This window comes from Myotis nattereri, assembly GCF_964212035.1.
Source record: "Myotis nattereri genome assembly, chromosome: 4".
Taxonomy (NCBI): Eukaryota; Metazoa; Chordata; class Mammalia; order Chiroptera; family Vespertilionidae; genus Myotis; species Myotis nattereri.
In genome coordinates, this window is record NC_138079.1 from 63624113 (window position 1) to 63642667 (window position 18555).

The window sequence follows — 18555 nt, forward strand, 5'->3', positions numbered from 1 at the left end:
TAAATTGGTGAGAAATTGCATGTCTTTGTTTAAATATTATCATCCTGTATTAAGTAATATGCAATGTGAAGCACTTAAAGTACTTAAACTGTACCTGGGAGAGTTAATGATGTCTGTTTTCTCATAAGATGTGTCCTTTTTATATTTTCTTTCATCCCCACCTCAAACAAAATGGCCAGGCATGGCCAAATGTGTTGTGCTTTTTGTTCTGTGAGGTATCTATCATAGGTGATAAATGTGACTTTCATCATGATCTTGTCTCATTGTTCATCTGTCAATTCTTCTAGGAGGTGATTTCCTCTCCTATCTGAGAAAAAAGAAAGATGAATTAAAAACCAAACAATTAGTGAAATTTTCATTAGATGCTGCTTCCGGTATGTCATATCTCGAGAGTAAAAAATGTATACACAGGTAAGGAGAACATTTTAAATCATTTCCAGTTTTATTAATAGAATGCTAGAAAATTATCTATTTGTTACAATACAGCAATAAATTTCTTTTACAAAACTTAAATATTTTCATTTTAGTTTTCATATTGTGTGTGAAAGCATTATTTGATAGTTATTTATATAGGAGTGGGCAAAAGTAGGGCTACAATTTCTATGTAAAATAATACAATAATAAATAATAGTACAAGAATAAACTCTGTTTCATGTACTCACAACTGTAAACCTTTTGCCCATCCCTGTATAGTTCACAGAAACTTTTTTTTTTCTATCTTACTTGAGGTAAATACACCTACGTAGGCAGCAATTTACCTATCAAGTAAGATTTGTTTTGTTATAATCATGAATAACATAGTGATAAGTTATACCACAAGTTAGTCATATATGCAGCTACAGTCTCATAGCCAATAAGACTGTGTCATGTGTCACCTATTTGCAGTTTTTAAAAGAATTTACTTTAAAAATCATGGAAAAGCACAACAGTAGAACAACAACTCATGACAGTGAATTTAACCAAGGGTAAAAGATTTTAGTGTACTAGCTATTTCAAATAAAATTTTAGAAAACATTCTCTATATTATAACCAATGACTAGTTCTCAATGCTTTCTTGATTATGATTAATGTTCTTTAATGCTAAATGTTAGAACAACTTAAGATCTCTTGTAGAATTCATGTCAGATCATAAATACGGCTAAATCTATAATTGTAAAATGTAGTATACAATTGATGAAGTTTTTATTTGTTGGAAATAGCACATAATACTATTTAATGTGGAGCAGGGTTCATTGTCAGATTGAATTATCTAAGCCTGTTTAGTAATTCAGGTATATTTTTCGCTAGTGTGTTTTATTATGCAGCCTTTGACTTAACATTCTGGTGGGATTATATAGTATATATAATTAGAGCAGAATAAAATTAACTTCCCGATATACACATCAATTGATATTTTTTATACTTAATCCCCCCCAATTCACATTTTTTAAAATATATGTTTTTATTTTAAGAAGAAGGAAGAGGGAGAAAGAGATAGAAACATCAGTGATGAAAGAGAATCATTGATGGGCTGCCTCCTGCATGCCCCACACTGGGGATTGAGCCTGCAACCTAGACATGTGCCTTGACCAGGAATCGAACCGTGACCTCCTGGTTCATAGGTCGACGCTCAACCATTGAGCCACGCAGGCTGGGTCCCCCATACACATTTTGCTTAGTGTTCAATTTTATTCTAAAGCTAAAATTAAGGCTTATGTTTCAAATATGGTTTAGTGATTGTATATATTTTAAAACATTTCAATAGGGAAACTATTTTTCTAGAATTTAAGACACCTATAACTGTCATTGTATTTATGTTTTATTTTCCATAAATAGAGATCAAATTACATTATAATAGATATTTTTAAAGACTTAAAGTATTTGATGTTGGACAAAATTGTATTCTTTACTTTAGTAGACAAAACACTTTTTGTTCAAAGTAACAATAAAGGGTTTTGCCTTTTTGAGGAAATCAATAATTTTGATTGCTCAGATGTTAATGCTACTTTGGGTATCAGATTCTCTACTCTAGTTATTCATTTTTTCTCAGATTCCTTTTCACACATTAAACTATGGCTTTAAATCCTAATGCACATTATTGTAACTGTTTTACTAATTGTCAGTTTCCAATAACATTCCTTAAGTTCTATTGCATTGGGGCTGTTTCAATTTCTTGCTGCTTTTGTAGTGATTGCTTTTCTTGCAAGTGGAGGGCTATATATATTTTTTTATCTGTATTATCAGAATCAAAACCATTCTAAGTCATAGATAGCAGTTAATTTTAAAAAATTTATTCCACTCACCAAACCACAACATATCTGTTGTAATGTTATATTTCCATTTTGCTTTTTAAGAAGTTTCATGCATTCACAAATTTTTGAAAGTCAGCCTATGCTTGACCACATTTCCTAGAAAGTTGTGCATAGCCATGTATTATCTGCCTGCAGAGAAGGTTCCAAATGGAATATCTTGAATAATGGCATTGAGAGCAGATATGACAAATAGGTTTCAGTGACAACTTTCAGTGACTGGTAGTGGCTCTCTTGTTGTGTATTGAGAAAGATTCCAAGATTAGCAACAGAGATTCCAGTGACAAATTAGTCAAATCTGTCAGGGTGCTGACAAACGTTAACACACAAGCCCCATGTCATCTGTAGCATAAAACATTTTTTGTCTTTACTTTTATAAATATTTTTGACATGATTTTTCTTACTAGTTATAGCAACAATAACATATTTTTCTATAATTACTTCCATTGATTTCTTCTAAACTATCTGCTATTATTTTCTTTGTTAATTATGATTCCTGAATGAATTTTATGTTACCTCTAGCCGGTGGTCTTTCGTTTCCCTTCAAACTTATGTAAATGCTCTATTGGGTGAATTCACTTTTTTCCTATTTTAGTTCCTCCCCAGTGAATGACACTGTAAGTCATTCTTTGGGTTGAATTTTTTATTGAAATGAATTGTGCTGTGAAACTCTGTTTCTATGTGTCATCCTGTGGCAATATTTCTGTGTTAGCAGTAGTAATTGCAATGGAATTTTAATTGATTTATAGTTAAAACTTTCACTCAAGACATGTTTTACGTTTTTTCTCCCAAGAAATATCAAACATATAGTATTCATTACAGTGAAAGATGTTTTTTTTGTCATTGGAAAAATTTCCAATGAGGTATTTCAAAATCGATTAATATAAAACATCTGAAGTTTCATTTTTCAAGTAATGAAAGATGCAAAGACTCATTCTTGACATCGACATCCCAAAATATTACCAAAATATATGCATGTCTATGAATTATAAAGTCTTTGTCTCACAAATCAAAGCAAAAAATTTAAACATGCCTTCCATTTTACATGAAGTTATAAATTTTATCCTGTTCCCAGATTAGAGGTTACTGGAATTCAGTACTTGAAAATAATTGTTTCTCCCCAAAATAGTATCTTAGCTATTGGGGAACATACTTTCTTTCTTTGGCTGTGTTTTATTGTTTTGATTACAAGAAGAACAGAGCAGTGTTTCATTATAGGTAAACAAGTATGACAGCTATAAAATGAAAACAAGTAATTGCATAAAGAAATGGCCTGCTTTTGGAAAGTGCTCTTGTTGTGATTCCCATTTAACTTCCAGGAGAGTTCTCTTGATAGTCTGGGTTTCTAATTGAACTATTTCTATTTATAGCTGAGCAGCACTGGATATTTTGCATTTTACTTTAGTTGTATTCAGCTGAATTTTCTTTATTACTTTTCTGTAGGCCAATGTGAAATTATTTCCTACTTGTAGTTTATATGAACATTTGAAGTACACTGATAACTTGGGGGGTGGGGAGGGTGGGGGTGAATGTGTTTACTTGCAATGACCTGCTATTAGATTGTTAGATGCCATTCTAGAAAAAGTTTTAAACTTAATTAATTGACATTAACTGGATTGAAGGTTGACATAATCAATTTAATGATATGACAGTTGTGGTTTTATTGATGATGAATCCTGAAAGATTTATTCTTATTTAGGATTATTGCTAAAAGTTGGTTTTGTGGCATGTCCTTTGTTTGATGTCCCTGGGAAGTAAAGGGAGAATAAACTCTTGATTGCTCTGTATTCGAGTTAAAGATCATAATCTATGGGGAGTTTTGGAAGCAAATCTTAATTTCATGATATTCTGTGTTATTGTCAGTACCTGAAAAAGGTGTTTTTAGAGGAGTGCTGTAGAATATGACTTGCTTTTCTAATTTTAAATCTTGTACTGATTCCTCTTTGGTTTTGGTTGCTCTTACCACAATGATTTTGTTGTTGTTGTTTTGGAGTAAGGTTTAACAACTCTCCAAATTAAATTATATATAAGACCAAATTTAATTTATGTTTAGTAAGGGTGTTTTTCTTATCCATTGAGAACGATATTTCTATCTTACATTTAACACATATGAGCACTTGCCTACTCTGGGCCAGGGTGATAGCAACATGAAAATCACTGTACCTGCCTTCAGATGGACGTAACAAAATAATAATAATTTTAAAAGATAATAAATTTAATGGTAATACACACAAAATCTCAAGGGAGTGATATCACAGGGGTCTAATGTGACCTGTCATGAAAGGGGCTACTGTGAAAGTCATCAGGGCAGGTTTTGCAGAGAATATTGTTGGCGTGAGACTTGATAGATGGGAGTGTCCTTGAATAGAAGGGGAAAATATTTCAGCGGAAGGAAACTTGTTTGCTAAGTTACATTGTTTTTCACAAGAAATCAGGACTTAATCATGGAACTGCAAAAAGCTCAGTAGAGGAATGGGAAGTGCAGAGGACATGTGGCTGAGCGAGGTACACAGGGTCCTCCTCTCTAAGGGTCACGTACACCATGTAATTTGGCTGACTATAGGAATATCTAGCCATACATCTGGCTAATTTTAAGAAAGCTAAAATGCTACAGTGTTGAACTGGAAAAGAAAAGTAATTTGAGCAAAATTTGCAAAACCCTGAGAAATCTATGTATATAAAACCCAAAGTGACCAGTCAACTCATGGGCAACTGGCAAGCACAGCTGTGGCGGCGTGAGCCTCTCCTGCCTCTGGCAGCACTACCGAGTGACCGCTGCAGCAGGCCCAGTGCGGGAGAATGAGCAGGAGCGCCTCACCTTCCCAGGCTTGGGCTCAGGCTTCTCCCTGGCTGCCTGCTGCTTCACGCACTACTACATCCCTCGGTGGGACTGCCGGTTTTGGCTCGGTCCCAGCCAGGGATCGGGCCTAAACTGGCAGTCCGAAATCCCCCGAGGAGTCCTGGATTGTGAGAGAGTCCAGGCCAGGCTGAGGGACCCCACCGGTGCACAAATCCATGCACTGGGCCTCTAGTGTATATATAACTTGTGAAAAGGTGTGGGTATGGGACCAATTTTATTTTTAAGTTTCATTGGAAAAGCTAGTTTAGGAAAACTGAGATTTCCCCAAAAGGAACAATATTACATTTTACTTAAATATGTTCTAGAAGGAGATTGTTTCATCTAATGATTTTTGATAAGGGTTAGATGTATACTTTTTAAGGTAAATAAGAGATACGGTTTTTATCTTAAGTTAGTATTTTGTGATTTTATATTTTATAAAGTTAAAGATTTGGTCTGATATTGGTCATTTACATTTTTTCACAGTGACTCCTGAGGGTTTTTTCTGTTGTTTAGTTGCAACTAATTACCTAGTTTCTGAGCTTTTCCTAAACTTTGAAGGTACTGAAAAAAGCATTTTTCTGTTTAATGTAGCTTGATTCAATGGTAAGATAAAGCCAAAATATGCAAAGGAAAATAGTGTCTTTAATGTTTTTGACCCCTCATCTTTTCTGTCTCTCATGACCTGCCATATAGCCAGTAGAAGGAGCCTTAAGATCACTGTACAGATTAAGTAACTGAGACACCGAGAGATTAAGTGAAGGTCTCCTAGACAATTAGTGACAGGGCCACTGCTACATCTTAGATCTGCTGACTTCATCCTGATACATTCCTACTCGTTCTAATGCCATCATTTTACTCAATCTCATTCAAGCTGATGTGTATTGATGACTTACTAGTATCAGGCTTAATTGACTGCTTTAGATGCAATATCTGAGAATGTAGGCTTTGTGAGGGCAATGAGTTTTACCTGTGTTGTTCACTGTTGGATTCTAAAAGCTAGGAACAGAGCCTGGTATCCAAAGGTGAATAAATGAATCCTCAAAACAATGTAGTTACTATTATTAGGCCTATTGAACACATGAGGAAACTTATGGTTAGGGAGGTTGAGTTATCTTACTCAAGAAAATATTCAAAGAAAGAGGCAGTTCTAGTATGTGAATGCCGGCACTCTCCCTGGAGCCCACTCTGAATCACCACACTGGGATCCCACTGCCTTCCACAAGAACTGGTCTGCTGACCAATTAGATTCAGGGCAGCAGGCCAGATGGTATTTGGTATAATGGCTCAGCTTATATTCTACATCTGTACTCTTTATAATCATGAGTAAAACAGAAGAGGATCCAGAGGCCTGTGGAATGTAATTTTAGAAATATGCCAAGGGTTTTTTTGTTTGTTTTTTTAATGAACAGTTGCTGAAGTGCAGCAGTAGTTTTGTTATTGCTTTTCCACTTAATTAAAGCTTGAAAATTTATTTTTTCATTTTTTAAAACACCATTGTTTAGATACCCCCTTCTGCTTTATCTGTTAATTAAAAACACAGGATTAGCATAGAAATGTGATCATCTCAGTTGGTTGACTAAGCATTGATGACTAATTTTCTTGTTCCAACATTTGATTACAATTTTGAATATATTAAGCTGTACTTTTATTTTTAGCGACTAGATCAATTTTGCAAAAATACAGAGAAGACTGTTCAGTAGTTTAAATGTGTCAAAAATACATAATCCTTCTCTAGTTCAGCCTATTTTTTTCTTGTGCAGCTTGGTATTTGCATATGCAGGGTAATTATCATACAAAAGATATCCCAAGAACACCTTTCTAAAAACCATTTGTTCTGCTGCTTTATTCAGTGTTATAATTTCCCATCACTAGTTTCATTCATTTTAATTAAGAAAATTTCCCCTAAAGTCACATGTATGTTTCAGGAATGAGAAAGGAGGCCTTCTCTTACATTAGAATCAATTGACATGTTGGCTTGAGTTAATGTGCCAGAGGATCTGGCTGCCTTCTTAGGAAACAAAAAAAGAAAGATTTGGGGTAAAGGATCAGGGGACAGATAAGGATTGATTTATGGTTACTGGTAGGAAAGATGCAGCATATGTGAGACATTGTTTAGGACTTAGGGTAGCCTTGAGGAAGCAGGTGGAAGTCCTTGAGAGTGAGAGGAAAGGGAAAAAGGAGCAAGGAGTAGTGAAAGCTATTTCATGGTTTGGCGGGGCTAGCCTTGTCTTAGGTTACATAAAAATAATAGAGGAAGTTGGCCTGTACCTCATTCTCTATGATTTCTGACTTGTATTCAGTTAATTACAGTAAGTACATCTCTGGTTCGTAATGTCAAAAGTGATCTTTTACATTAAACAAGTACAAATGGTTGGGTTACCATTTCCTCCTGAGGCCTAATTTCTGTTGCAAAGAATAGAAACTGCTTATATGAACTTAAGCAATCAGAGACTTATTATAAGAAAATTAAATGATCTCACAGAATCCAAGGACAGGAAGTTGAGGCGGGCTTGGGCGTCATTGGAATTAGGTCTCTGTTCACTCAGGAAACACTGGATATGGAGGAGGATAGGGGTGGGATTATGGGTGAAAATGGTGAGTTTATTTGGGGGCATGTTGGATCTGAAGTGAGTGTGAAATGTCTGTGAAACCATTGAGCAGGCAGCTGAGTATTTAGACCTAGAACTCAGGGAAAAGGTCTGACCTGTACATAACAATGTGGAACTGATGAAAGAAAAATGAATGAATAAACAAATGAGCGAATTGGTGAAACTGAAGTAATCATGAATCAATACAAAATATTTGAGGATGAGAAAAGAACATGGATAGTAGTGATTTTCTAAACTCTACATATATGTATTTTAAATTGATTTTAGAGAGGGGAGGGGAGGGGAGGGGAGGGGAGGGGAGGGGAGGGAGGGAGGGAGAGAGAGAGAGAGAGAGAGAGAGAGAGAGAGAGAGAGAGAGAAACGTCAATGAGAAACATGGATTGTCTGCCTTCTGCACGCCCCCTACTAGGGATTGAGCCCAAAACCCAGGCATGTGCCCTGACTGGGAATAGAACCGTGACCTCCTGGTTCATAGGATGATGCTCAATACATTGAGCCACACCAGCAGGGCTGCATATATGTTTTTTTCAAAATGTTTTTATTTATTTTTAGGTAGAGAGGAAGGGATAGAGATAGAGAAATAGAAACATCGATGAGAAAGAAACATCATCAATTGGTTACCTCCTACTGGGCCACACCAGCCGGGCTACATATATGTATCATAAAATGAACAGTTTATTTTGCCTCTAGATTTTGAAAATGAGGCAATATAAAAATTATTTCTAATTTATGATGGTAGTACCCAATATTTGTCATTTCTAGTATCGTTAATCTAGTGTGATAGAAAAATAACTCTAGAATGACGTTTAACTCATTTACTTAAGTAACCGCTCTGATGGTTAAATACTTTCTTTAAAATCTTAAAGTGAGTTATATCACCTTTGATAACTTTGTAGTCTACAAATAATAATGACAACTGGAAAACAAAAGAGAAAAATATATTTCCATTAAATTCAGAAATTTCCCTAACTGTACAAACTAGCAGTAGGAAAAATAAATTTATTTTTAAAAAACATGATTCATAGAAAGAAACCAGTTTCCTTTGGAAAGTTTTCTTTTCTGGGAAGAAAAGCAGAAGAGGAACTGATTTTGCCTTCTTGGGACTCTTGGCCAGTAGAACTCACTGTAACCTGTGAAATTATAACAATGAAATATGTGAACATGGAATACAGCTTTGTACTGGTCTCCAGTGACTATGGTTTAACATTGGCAAAATGTGAAAGTGTCTTTTTCTTTTTTTTTTTCTTTTTTACATCTCAAGGCATTTTGATGCACTAAGTTCCCTAGATTTTCTCTGATTTAAAAAATGTAAAGACAAGTTTTGTGAAAAAATGTATTTCTTCATATCAAAAAATCCCCTCCCCCAATTTGTTAAGAGAGGATTGACAATACCTACCTCAGAGTCAGTGTCTGTAAGATTAAATTAAAATAAGAGACACAAAGGAAGGCCTCTGAGAAAACTAAAAGGCAATTCAAATTATACCCAGTGTCAAATTACTTTCAGTGTTAAGGACACCAAGCAATAGTTGATGAAAAGAAAACAAAGATGGATGAAGAAACAAATGGGATAACAAAGGTGTCAGTAAAAAAGGTTTGAATGGGGTAAAAGCGATGGTGATGATTATTTTACATTAAGGATGCGGCCTGTCTGTGCAGTTGCTACAAAGGACTGCAGTGTCAGCCACAGTGGTCTCAGGTGAACTTCCCCGTGGCAGCCAGTGCTGCGACTCTGGCCTGCCCACAGCGGTGTGACTACATACAGCTTCTCTCTTATTTCTACATTTCCATTTTCAAGACTTTATTTATTTAGAAGGAAAACTATATAACATTGGAAATGTTTCACCTGACGTATTGATGCCTGTTAGTTTTCTTTATAAGAAAGGAGAAGGATTAGCTTTTCCCCATCATCTTTATTAACCCCTATTTTAGAGCGGAATTGAAACCATTGAAGGAAACATTTGGTTATTGCTTGGAAGGGCATATCTAACACACAAGGGTCTCTGCAGTCTTCAGTGCATGCTCTTCCACCCTATGGGTCAGGATGCTGTTTGTTTGTACCCAGCTGAGTTTTCTGATCTCACACACCAGATGTACTGCCTCCTCTCGGTGGCAGGAAACCGTTCAAACGTTCATAGATAACTGTGCCCATTTGATTAACCTCCCTGACTTTCCTAACCGATCTGCCTGTTTTCCCAGTGCAAGGACACATGGTCATGGTACATAGCCCAGATTTTGGAGAGAGATAAGGAGAGACTCCCCTCCTTGCTTTATCTAAAACCAGCCTGGTGATGCCAGAATGCAAAGGTATTCTTCCACGGTCACGAACAGTTGCAGAGTTAATAGGGCTTATTACATCATCACTGGAATGGAAGGTGGCTTTCTCTTGCCTGGCCTTGATCTGCTCTAGGATCCTCTGCCTGGATGCATAGGACCCGTACATAACAGGAGTCCTCAATTAAGCAGGAGGAATGGAAACAAAAAGTGTGAATTTTACTTTTTTTCTTGCTCCTTCATACTTTATTTCTTTTCCTTTTTAATGAATTTATTGGGGTGATACAGGTTAACAAAGTTATAAAGGTTTCAGGTGCACAATTCTACAACACATTATCTGTATATTGTATTGTGTGTTTACTGTCCCAAGTCAAGTATCTATCTGTCCATCACCATTTATCCCCTCTATACCCTCCGTCATCTCCACCCACCCCTGTAATCACTAAACTGTTGTTTGTGTCCATGATTTTTTTTGTTGTTCTTTTTTGCTCAATGCCCCCCACCCCAACAGCTGGTAAAGTGTGAATTTAAAATATTTTTCTCTCATTTTTTTACATTAAGAATCAAGGGAAACAGTATAATCAGGAGCCTTTTTATATTGCATGATGAAATATTAAGAACCACTTAATAGAAGTGAGAACCACTACTATTAAATAGTAGTGATTGAAGAAAACCTCTTCACCTCTTGGGGGCAACAGAAATTTACTTAATTTTTTTATTTTGAAACTCTTTTGGAATTACTCAGTTCTTCTGAAGTTGTTTAAATATTGTTGCAACATTGAACAGACTGTCAAACTACAGCGGGAAGGCTGGGGAAGGTTGGGGAGTGGGAGGGGGCGGGTAAGAGTTCAACCAAAGGACTTGTATGCATGCATATGAGCATAACCAATGGACATAAGACACTGGGGGGCATGGGAGGCTAGGGGAGAGTCAAGGGGAGAAAAAAAGGAGACATATATAATACTCTTTGTAATACTTTAAGCAATAAAACAATTTAATAAATACATAAATAAATAAATATTGTTACCTTTTTTACATGCATGTGCAGGAATAGCTGGGGACTTCTTGGAAGATGAAACCATATTTTATTCATGTTGAGGCCCTATTCCTATTGCCTGGCACAGTGCCTGGCACATAGTACAACTGAATAATTCGCGCATCAAAGGAAAGTTAAATTAATTTTTAAGGAATCTTTCTTTCATTTTTGCAGCACAAAGTAGACCTGACTTTTATAAGTACATTATTTTTGATATGATATTTGGTGGGAAAAAGTAAATTTCTCTAAGTTTCTTTAAAGAGCATAATATACTTAAAATGTCATTTAATGTTAAATTACTTAAAATGCAAGAGAAAATGCAATAGAAATAGTAGATGAAATAAGACATCAAAATAGAAAAATATATAATCAGAGGCATAAGAATGGCTTTTCTAAGAGAGTATTGCCCTTACACTTTCTAAATGCATGTGGTCATGAAGGTTAGTACTGAAAGATGTTCTTAGAAGTGAAAGCTATGTGCACACATGGCCTATAGGCCATGTTTATAGGCAGTGATGGGTGCTCATTTCCTTACCCGCTGCATTAGCCTCACTGTAAGTACACAGACTTGTCACAGGATAGATTCAATTAACCATGTCCTTTATAACTGATCATGAATGCAAATGGTGAACGTGCCGTAACCAGGACTAAGTTTAACATCACTAATTTATTTCTTTTAAGGTTTCTAATAGTTATCACTTTTTCATTTGTCACTTTTGAATTGTGCAACACTGCAAATGTTTAGAAGTGAACGGTACTTAAGTGATATTTTGTAAATGGTACTAGCTTCCTCATTTTTTATACGTTGATATTAATATTTCATGGCATATAAAGATATCTGTAATTATGTGTTCAGGATTTTAACTTGGAACTTCAAGGATAATAAAAGTATTAGACAAAAATGGGTGAATCCTTGCTGTAGAAGTTTTTGTTTAGGTCCAGATAGTAAATATTTTAGGTTTTCCAAGTCATATGGCCTCCATACAACTCAACTCTGCCATTGTAGCATAAAAGCAGCTATAGCAGATATGTAAACAAAAAGGTGTGACTGTGTTCTAATAAAACTTTATTTACAAAAACAGGCAACAGACTGGATTTTGCCTATAGACCATGTTTTACTGACTCATGCTCTAATAACTAAAGACATTTAAAAGAGGGATACATCCCAGTTCTCAGCCTTTCTGTCTCTGATTTCCCGTTGTGTTTTCTGTTCAATATCTTATTATCTTCCAAAACGAATGCCTTGTTTCTCAACTACATTGTTAGCTATTTGATTGTTTCCTTCCTTTCTTCTGTACCCTTTTCTCCTTTCCATTATTCCTCCTCCTTAAAAAATGATCCAGTAGATATCTGTTGTTAATAATGAGTTTATTTTAACTCTTAACTCCTTATCATTATAGGAGATATTATGAAAGTAATTTTATTTTAATTTCTCAGTTCCTAACATAGCTATTAAATGTTTGTTATTGCTAATGAAGATCTTAAAATTTTTTCTAACATTCTTTTATGAAAATTTTGAACACTTAAGACCAGGGAGACCAGTTAGGCAAAATATTACAAAAGCCTAAACTATAGTAGAAATGGAAAAGAGTTGTAAAATTAAAGACTATTTAGTAGATAGAATTAACATAATTTATCAAAGCCATTTATCTCTGTTCCAAATTGAAAGCAGATTTTTTTTTAAGTAATACTACCACATTTATTAACCCACCTACGTAGTTGTAAGTGGAGAAGGACTTGGATGGGCATCGCAAAGGAAGTGACATAGTAACAAATTATCTCTACATCTAGGAATTTTGTGAAATTCATTTCCAATGTGGTTTTCTTATTTCCAGGTTATTTAACCTAAAATTATGAAAACAATCTAAGTTGTTTAGACAGCTGTATAAGTAAGCTTTATGTATGTCTATCAGATAGATTTTGTGGGTTTTTTGCCAGGATTAGAATTTTCAGTTTCTAATGACTTCGTGGTTTGTGATATTTTTATTCTTACATTTTAGTTATATACTTTCTCTTTCAAAATTATAAAAATATACCTTACCAAAATGCACTGTAAATTCCTTCCTTTTCTTCCTCCTGTCCTCCTCTTTCCTTTCTCTAGCTATGTTGGTCTCAGTTCAAGGCATACTCTATTACTTCTGATTGAGAATTCTAAAACAAATAAGAAACTTCCTCCCAAAGGGTTCTGCATGTAAAAGAACACACATGCAACCAGAATGTAACATGGGACATATGATCTACAAAAGAAGCCAAATAGAGCACTTTCAGTTGGGGAGGCACTACTTTCATCAGGTCAGATGGATAAGCAAGTGTTAGGACCCGTGTGAGTTACCATGTCTGTTATTCCTTGGCTACCTCAGACTAATGGTACTGGTGTCCTGAAGAGGTCGCCACATGTCCAAAAATGCTTAACCTGCACCAGAGAGATGGGAACCTGTGAGAGACGATTTTTGCCAGTTTTCTTTACTGATAGATGTTGACAAACAGGGTAATATTATTGATTCTAGATATCAGTTACATCTAGTTATACGAGATTTATTTTAGCTATACCCTTGTAAAAGCTTTGACTACTCTTACTGCTTTGGATTTTTTTCTCTTTTCCCTTTTTAAGGAGAATACTCTTGTCAGATGATATCAAAAATTAAATAACAGGTTTGATGGATTACTTTATTTCTTTCTGTTTGCTAGCATAATTTGACAATGTGTTTCTTATATAAGATGTTATTAAATGAATCGCCCTTTTAGTTGTAAAGCATACCTGATCAATTAAACCAAATCTGCATCAAATTATTTATTTAAAATGTTGCTATTTTGCTTTATTCTGAAAAACAAATGGACAGATACTTTCTGCTGTGCTGATGTCCTTGACGGGCTGCCACTGTATTTCAAGGTGATTATTACTGATGCAGTCTGTCTCCACACACATAAAGCATTCACATTGCATTTTGCCTCTGGATGTCACTCTTTCTAAGTCAAGACAATCACATAGTTTGAGTGAAAATAAATGGCATTTTGAGCATAATGTTATTTTCCACTTCTTCTTGTATGACTGAAAATTACTCAGCAGTTCAGAGTGAAGACTAAAGTGAAGTGAATAACAGAAAAGTGTATTTATATGTGATTGTGCTTTTAAAAAATGTCAGAGAATAGAAGATGAATGGAATTTCTAGGTTTATGATAAAAGAGTTAGCTACTTTCTGTCAATATACATGTCAGAGCTCTTGGGGAGGAACCTGTGGTGAGACAATCTGTCCAAGCTTATAAGGTTCCATTTCATCTATCATATGAGATTTTGCCTTATTTTGAGAGTTTGTTGACAATACTGATTCTTCTTTAGTTGTAGTGTGTTAATTTTATTGTGCTCATAATGTTACAAACTCAGAAAGGTTCTCTTCCCTCCAGATTAACATTCTAGAACAATAAAGGTCATCCACTAAATGAGGAACCCATTTCTCTATGCATTGGATGAGACCATTGGATGAGATTCTGCAGTTACTATCACTAACTAAACATAAGACTCATATGTATTTTCAGTCCTGTATAGCTACAGTTCCACAATTTCATGCCAAACAAGGAAATATCCAATTCATAAATCATATGAGCATTGTGGTGTGCTAAGGTCGGAGAAAATATACATCTACAATCTTGTGAATTTTAAATATTCAATGGTGATAAACTATGTAAAATGAGGTTCTGAGGAGTAAGATTTTCAGATGCCCAAATTTTTATTATAATTAGCTGTATATTATTATTACCTTCTCCCTCTGCAGTGTAATTTGATGACAATTCTGCCTCTCAGTCCCTTAGCAAGGGACTTTGCATAAAGTAGTAATAACTGATAATGTGATGACATTAATAAAAAAATTTATAAATGGTGAATTATACAAATAGGTAATGTTATTATTTTCATTGTATAGTATCAAAGCTATAAGCTATTTTGTTGAAAGAAAAAAATAGAAAATCAAAGTATTATATACACCTTGTGAAGTATATATTATCTTAATATACCCTAGTGTACCTGTCATAGTTCTTATACCCATGAAAAACAACTTTAAATAGTTTCTCCTTATTTTCTTCACTTAATAGCATTGCATTCACATTTGCTTTTCAAATTAAAAGCTGAGTGATCATTTTGTGGCATATGTAAATATTTAAATTTAATTCTAAGATTAGTGACTGATAGGCAGAAGGTGAATTTACATTTTCATCACTGTCTCTTGTAAGCTAAAGAACATTTTAACCTGTTTACTGGACATCTCAGTCAGTATCTGGTTACACTTGTGGGCTTATCTTAGCAGTGACAGTGACCAGAAACATTTCAAAGGAACAGAACACTAGGTGCTGGGCAGTTTCCTTTACCTCTGTTATAATAATCAGCTTGAAAGCTTTGAGAAACAAAATACAGAGAGAAATTATTAGCAGTAATTTCCCATTCAGTGACTTGTGCTAAGACCGGTGGTTCAGAAAGAGTATGAATACTTTGTGAACTTACTGAAATGGAAGAAGTTTTTCATTAGATGCCTCTGTAAATTCCTAATGATCATTTTATGGTCCTTCCTCTCTTCCTCTGTATTAAGAAAGGCATCAGTTGGTGTTAGAAACATAACACTTGTGAGCTAAATTAGACTTTGCTTTGTCCTTTCTTAGAAGAAAGGCTTTTGTTAGTGGTTTTCTTTGCTGGCTTCCCTGATGAACAGCAGACTTAAACTGAACTCTTAAGCTGTCACTCTGAGCCAATTATTTAACCTCTTGTGGAAGAAAAACGTGTAATAGGAAGAATATGTAAGATTAGAAATATGAGTTATCCTTCTAAGACAGCGGTTCTCAACCTGTGGGTCGCGACCCTTTCGCAGGGGTCGCCTAAGACCATCGGAAAACACATATATAATTACATATTGTTTTTGTGATTAATCACTATGCTTTAATTATGTTCAATTTGTAACAATGAAAATACATCCTGCATATCAGATATTTACATTACGATTCATAACTGCAAAATTACAGTTATGAAGTAGCAACAAAAATAATTTTATGGTTGGGGGTCACCACAACATGAGGAACTGTATTAAAGGGTCGCGGCATTAGGAAGGTTGAGAACCACTGTTCTAAGACATAAGTTGACTGGTAATTAGTAGGGCAAGTCTCCAAACATCTTACTGTTTTCAAGATCCTAACATCCTAGGAGATATTTAGAATTGTTGCCTGTATTTTTCTCTTATGTATATTAGATCCCTTTACATAAAATAGTGGATTCAAATGATTTGTGAACCATTGTTTGGATAATTATATAACCATAAAGTAATAGTCACTGTATAGATTGTGATTTAAATATCTTATAAGTTTATGTAATTGATTTTAAATAAGTTTACTAAATTTTTCTTAGAGGCACATCATATTCAAACATTGTAAAAACATCTGCATTTTAAGTTCACTATCATCTCCAACTGCTGTCAACTTTTTAAAATATGTAATTCAGTCCATCCTTCCCCCCTCCTCAAACTGATACATAACACAGCCTGTAAAATTAGTGTGATAATACTTATAGAATTTTGATGAAGGTTGTGCTTAGTACAGTTCCTGGAATATTTTAATCACTCCATAAATTATGTAAGGTAATATTACTATTAGTAGTATTGTTTCTGAAATGCTTTTAAAAAGTGTGGACAAGAACTGGATTATTTTTATCTCTTCATATGCTTCTAAAAACCTGATATTCCCGTGTTTTATGTTATAAATCATCTCATGGCAGACTTTGTTACTTGAGAGATAGGAATCAGACTAACAGCATCCACACCTTATCCTAATATCCTTGTTCCCAAATTGGAAATTCATTTTAGGCATCTCCTGACTCCTGCAGGACTCCTTGTTCCTGTGACTTGTCAGAAAGGATGAACCAGAGAGGACTCAGACTTCTCCGTCTGGGGATGGCTCATTCATTTCTCAGCGCTCAGAGCCTCATATCTACTGGCTGTTTTTCCTTTCCTGATGCAGCCAGTAATTGGCTCCGTTCCAGAAACCATACTTCAGTCTGAGAGGCTCCCTGACCTTTATTGAATTCTCTATGGATAACTGCAGTTATGTGCTTGGAAATAATTGCAGTTGTTACCTTTAAACACAGGAAAAATACCTTTTAGCATTCACAGTGTAGTCTAGGGCAGCTACTTAAGGCCAAAGGGCACTCCCCTTCCCCTCCCTTGAAATCAGTCATCCAGCCCTCCGAGCCTGATTGATGTGCACCTGGCATGGTGGAGAGGCCTGTCAGCTTACTCTATCTTGAAGCTGTTTAGCCTCCTGTTGGAAGGCCTAGCAACAGGAGCAACACTCCCTTGCTTTTGTCCTCTGCTTGTCCACCTTGTCCATCATATATGGAGCCACCACACAGAAGGTGCTTGGAAAAAAGAGTTTGATCTTGATTTCAGGGCTGTGCCCATCAAACTCCAAGCAGGATACCAGGAAAATTTTGTAAGTCAAATTAATAGATAATTTTCAGTAAAGAGACAGGTTAATGAATAAGAATTTATTGCTAGATCATCTCTCATAGCTATGAAATTACGAAAAGAGACCTAGTGAATAGTGAACAGTGAATAGAGACAAGCCTCCTCAAACCTAACCTCTCTTTCTTTCATTCATTTTGCAGATACTGACTAGGTTGTGTATTTTGTCCCAAGGTGTTGCATTTGTAATAAATGGCTTATAATCAGGTAGAGGTGGCAGATAAGAAGGTAAAGAACCACACAGAATTAGTTATTCGCTAGTTGTGATAAAGGCTATGATGGAAGCAAACTGGATTCAGTAATGAGAAAAATTGTTTGGAAGTGGAAAGGGAAATCTACTTAAATAGGGAGTTGGGGAAGATTTCTGAAGATTCTACATTTGGGTGAGAACTGGGGAGTTAGCTGTGTGAAGTTTGGGGGGGAGTAGGTGTCCAGGCTCAGTTGGAAATGTCATTAGAGGGGCCAGCAGCCAGCAGAATAGATTAAAATAACCTCTATCTTACCCTTCCTAAAAAAATCACATATTTCCAATACGTTGTTAATAACTGCTGCATTCTTACTTTTGGAAAGTTCTGAGTTATTTTTATGCAATGTTTTAAATACTTACTGGCATTTATTATATGCACTTCCATCTCATTATGGATTACCTTTCAATATAGTCACTTTTAGGAAACAAGAAGGTTTTGTCTCATATCTGTGTTGAATGGCAATACAAAAATCCAAATAAAAATTATCTTAAGATTATCTGCCTTTGAGGATTATCTGTGCTACTTTTTTCACTAGAGCATGTAATGAAGAGGTATGTATTGTGTTTGTCATACCTAAAATAATAAATTATCAGTGCTAATCCATACAAAGCATTCTTCAACTCCTTAAATTTTTATTTTTAAAGATTACTATTTTAAGAAAGGTATTTCTATTTAACTATATTAGGAGTCATAAAAAGTGAAAATATCCTTCATGTTATACTGAAACTTAATTTTTAGATTTCACTAGGGATCTAGAATCAGCAGTT

The 18555-nt window shown here is 35.1% G+C and overlaps 1 protein-coding gene across 1 annotated transcript in view; it reads left to right on the top strand.

Annotated features, from left to right (window-relative positions):
• FER (FER tyrosine kinase) overlaps positions 1-18555 on the top strand; it is a 295282-nt gene that overhangs the window by 221930 nt on the left and 54797 nt on the right. Inside the window, exon 16 of the mRNA XM_081090052.1 lies at positions 288-411. Coding sequence (XP_080946178.1) covers positions 288-411 — 124 coding nt within the window. The remainder of the gene's footprint in view (positions 1-287; positions 412-18555) is intronic.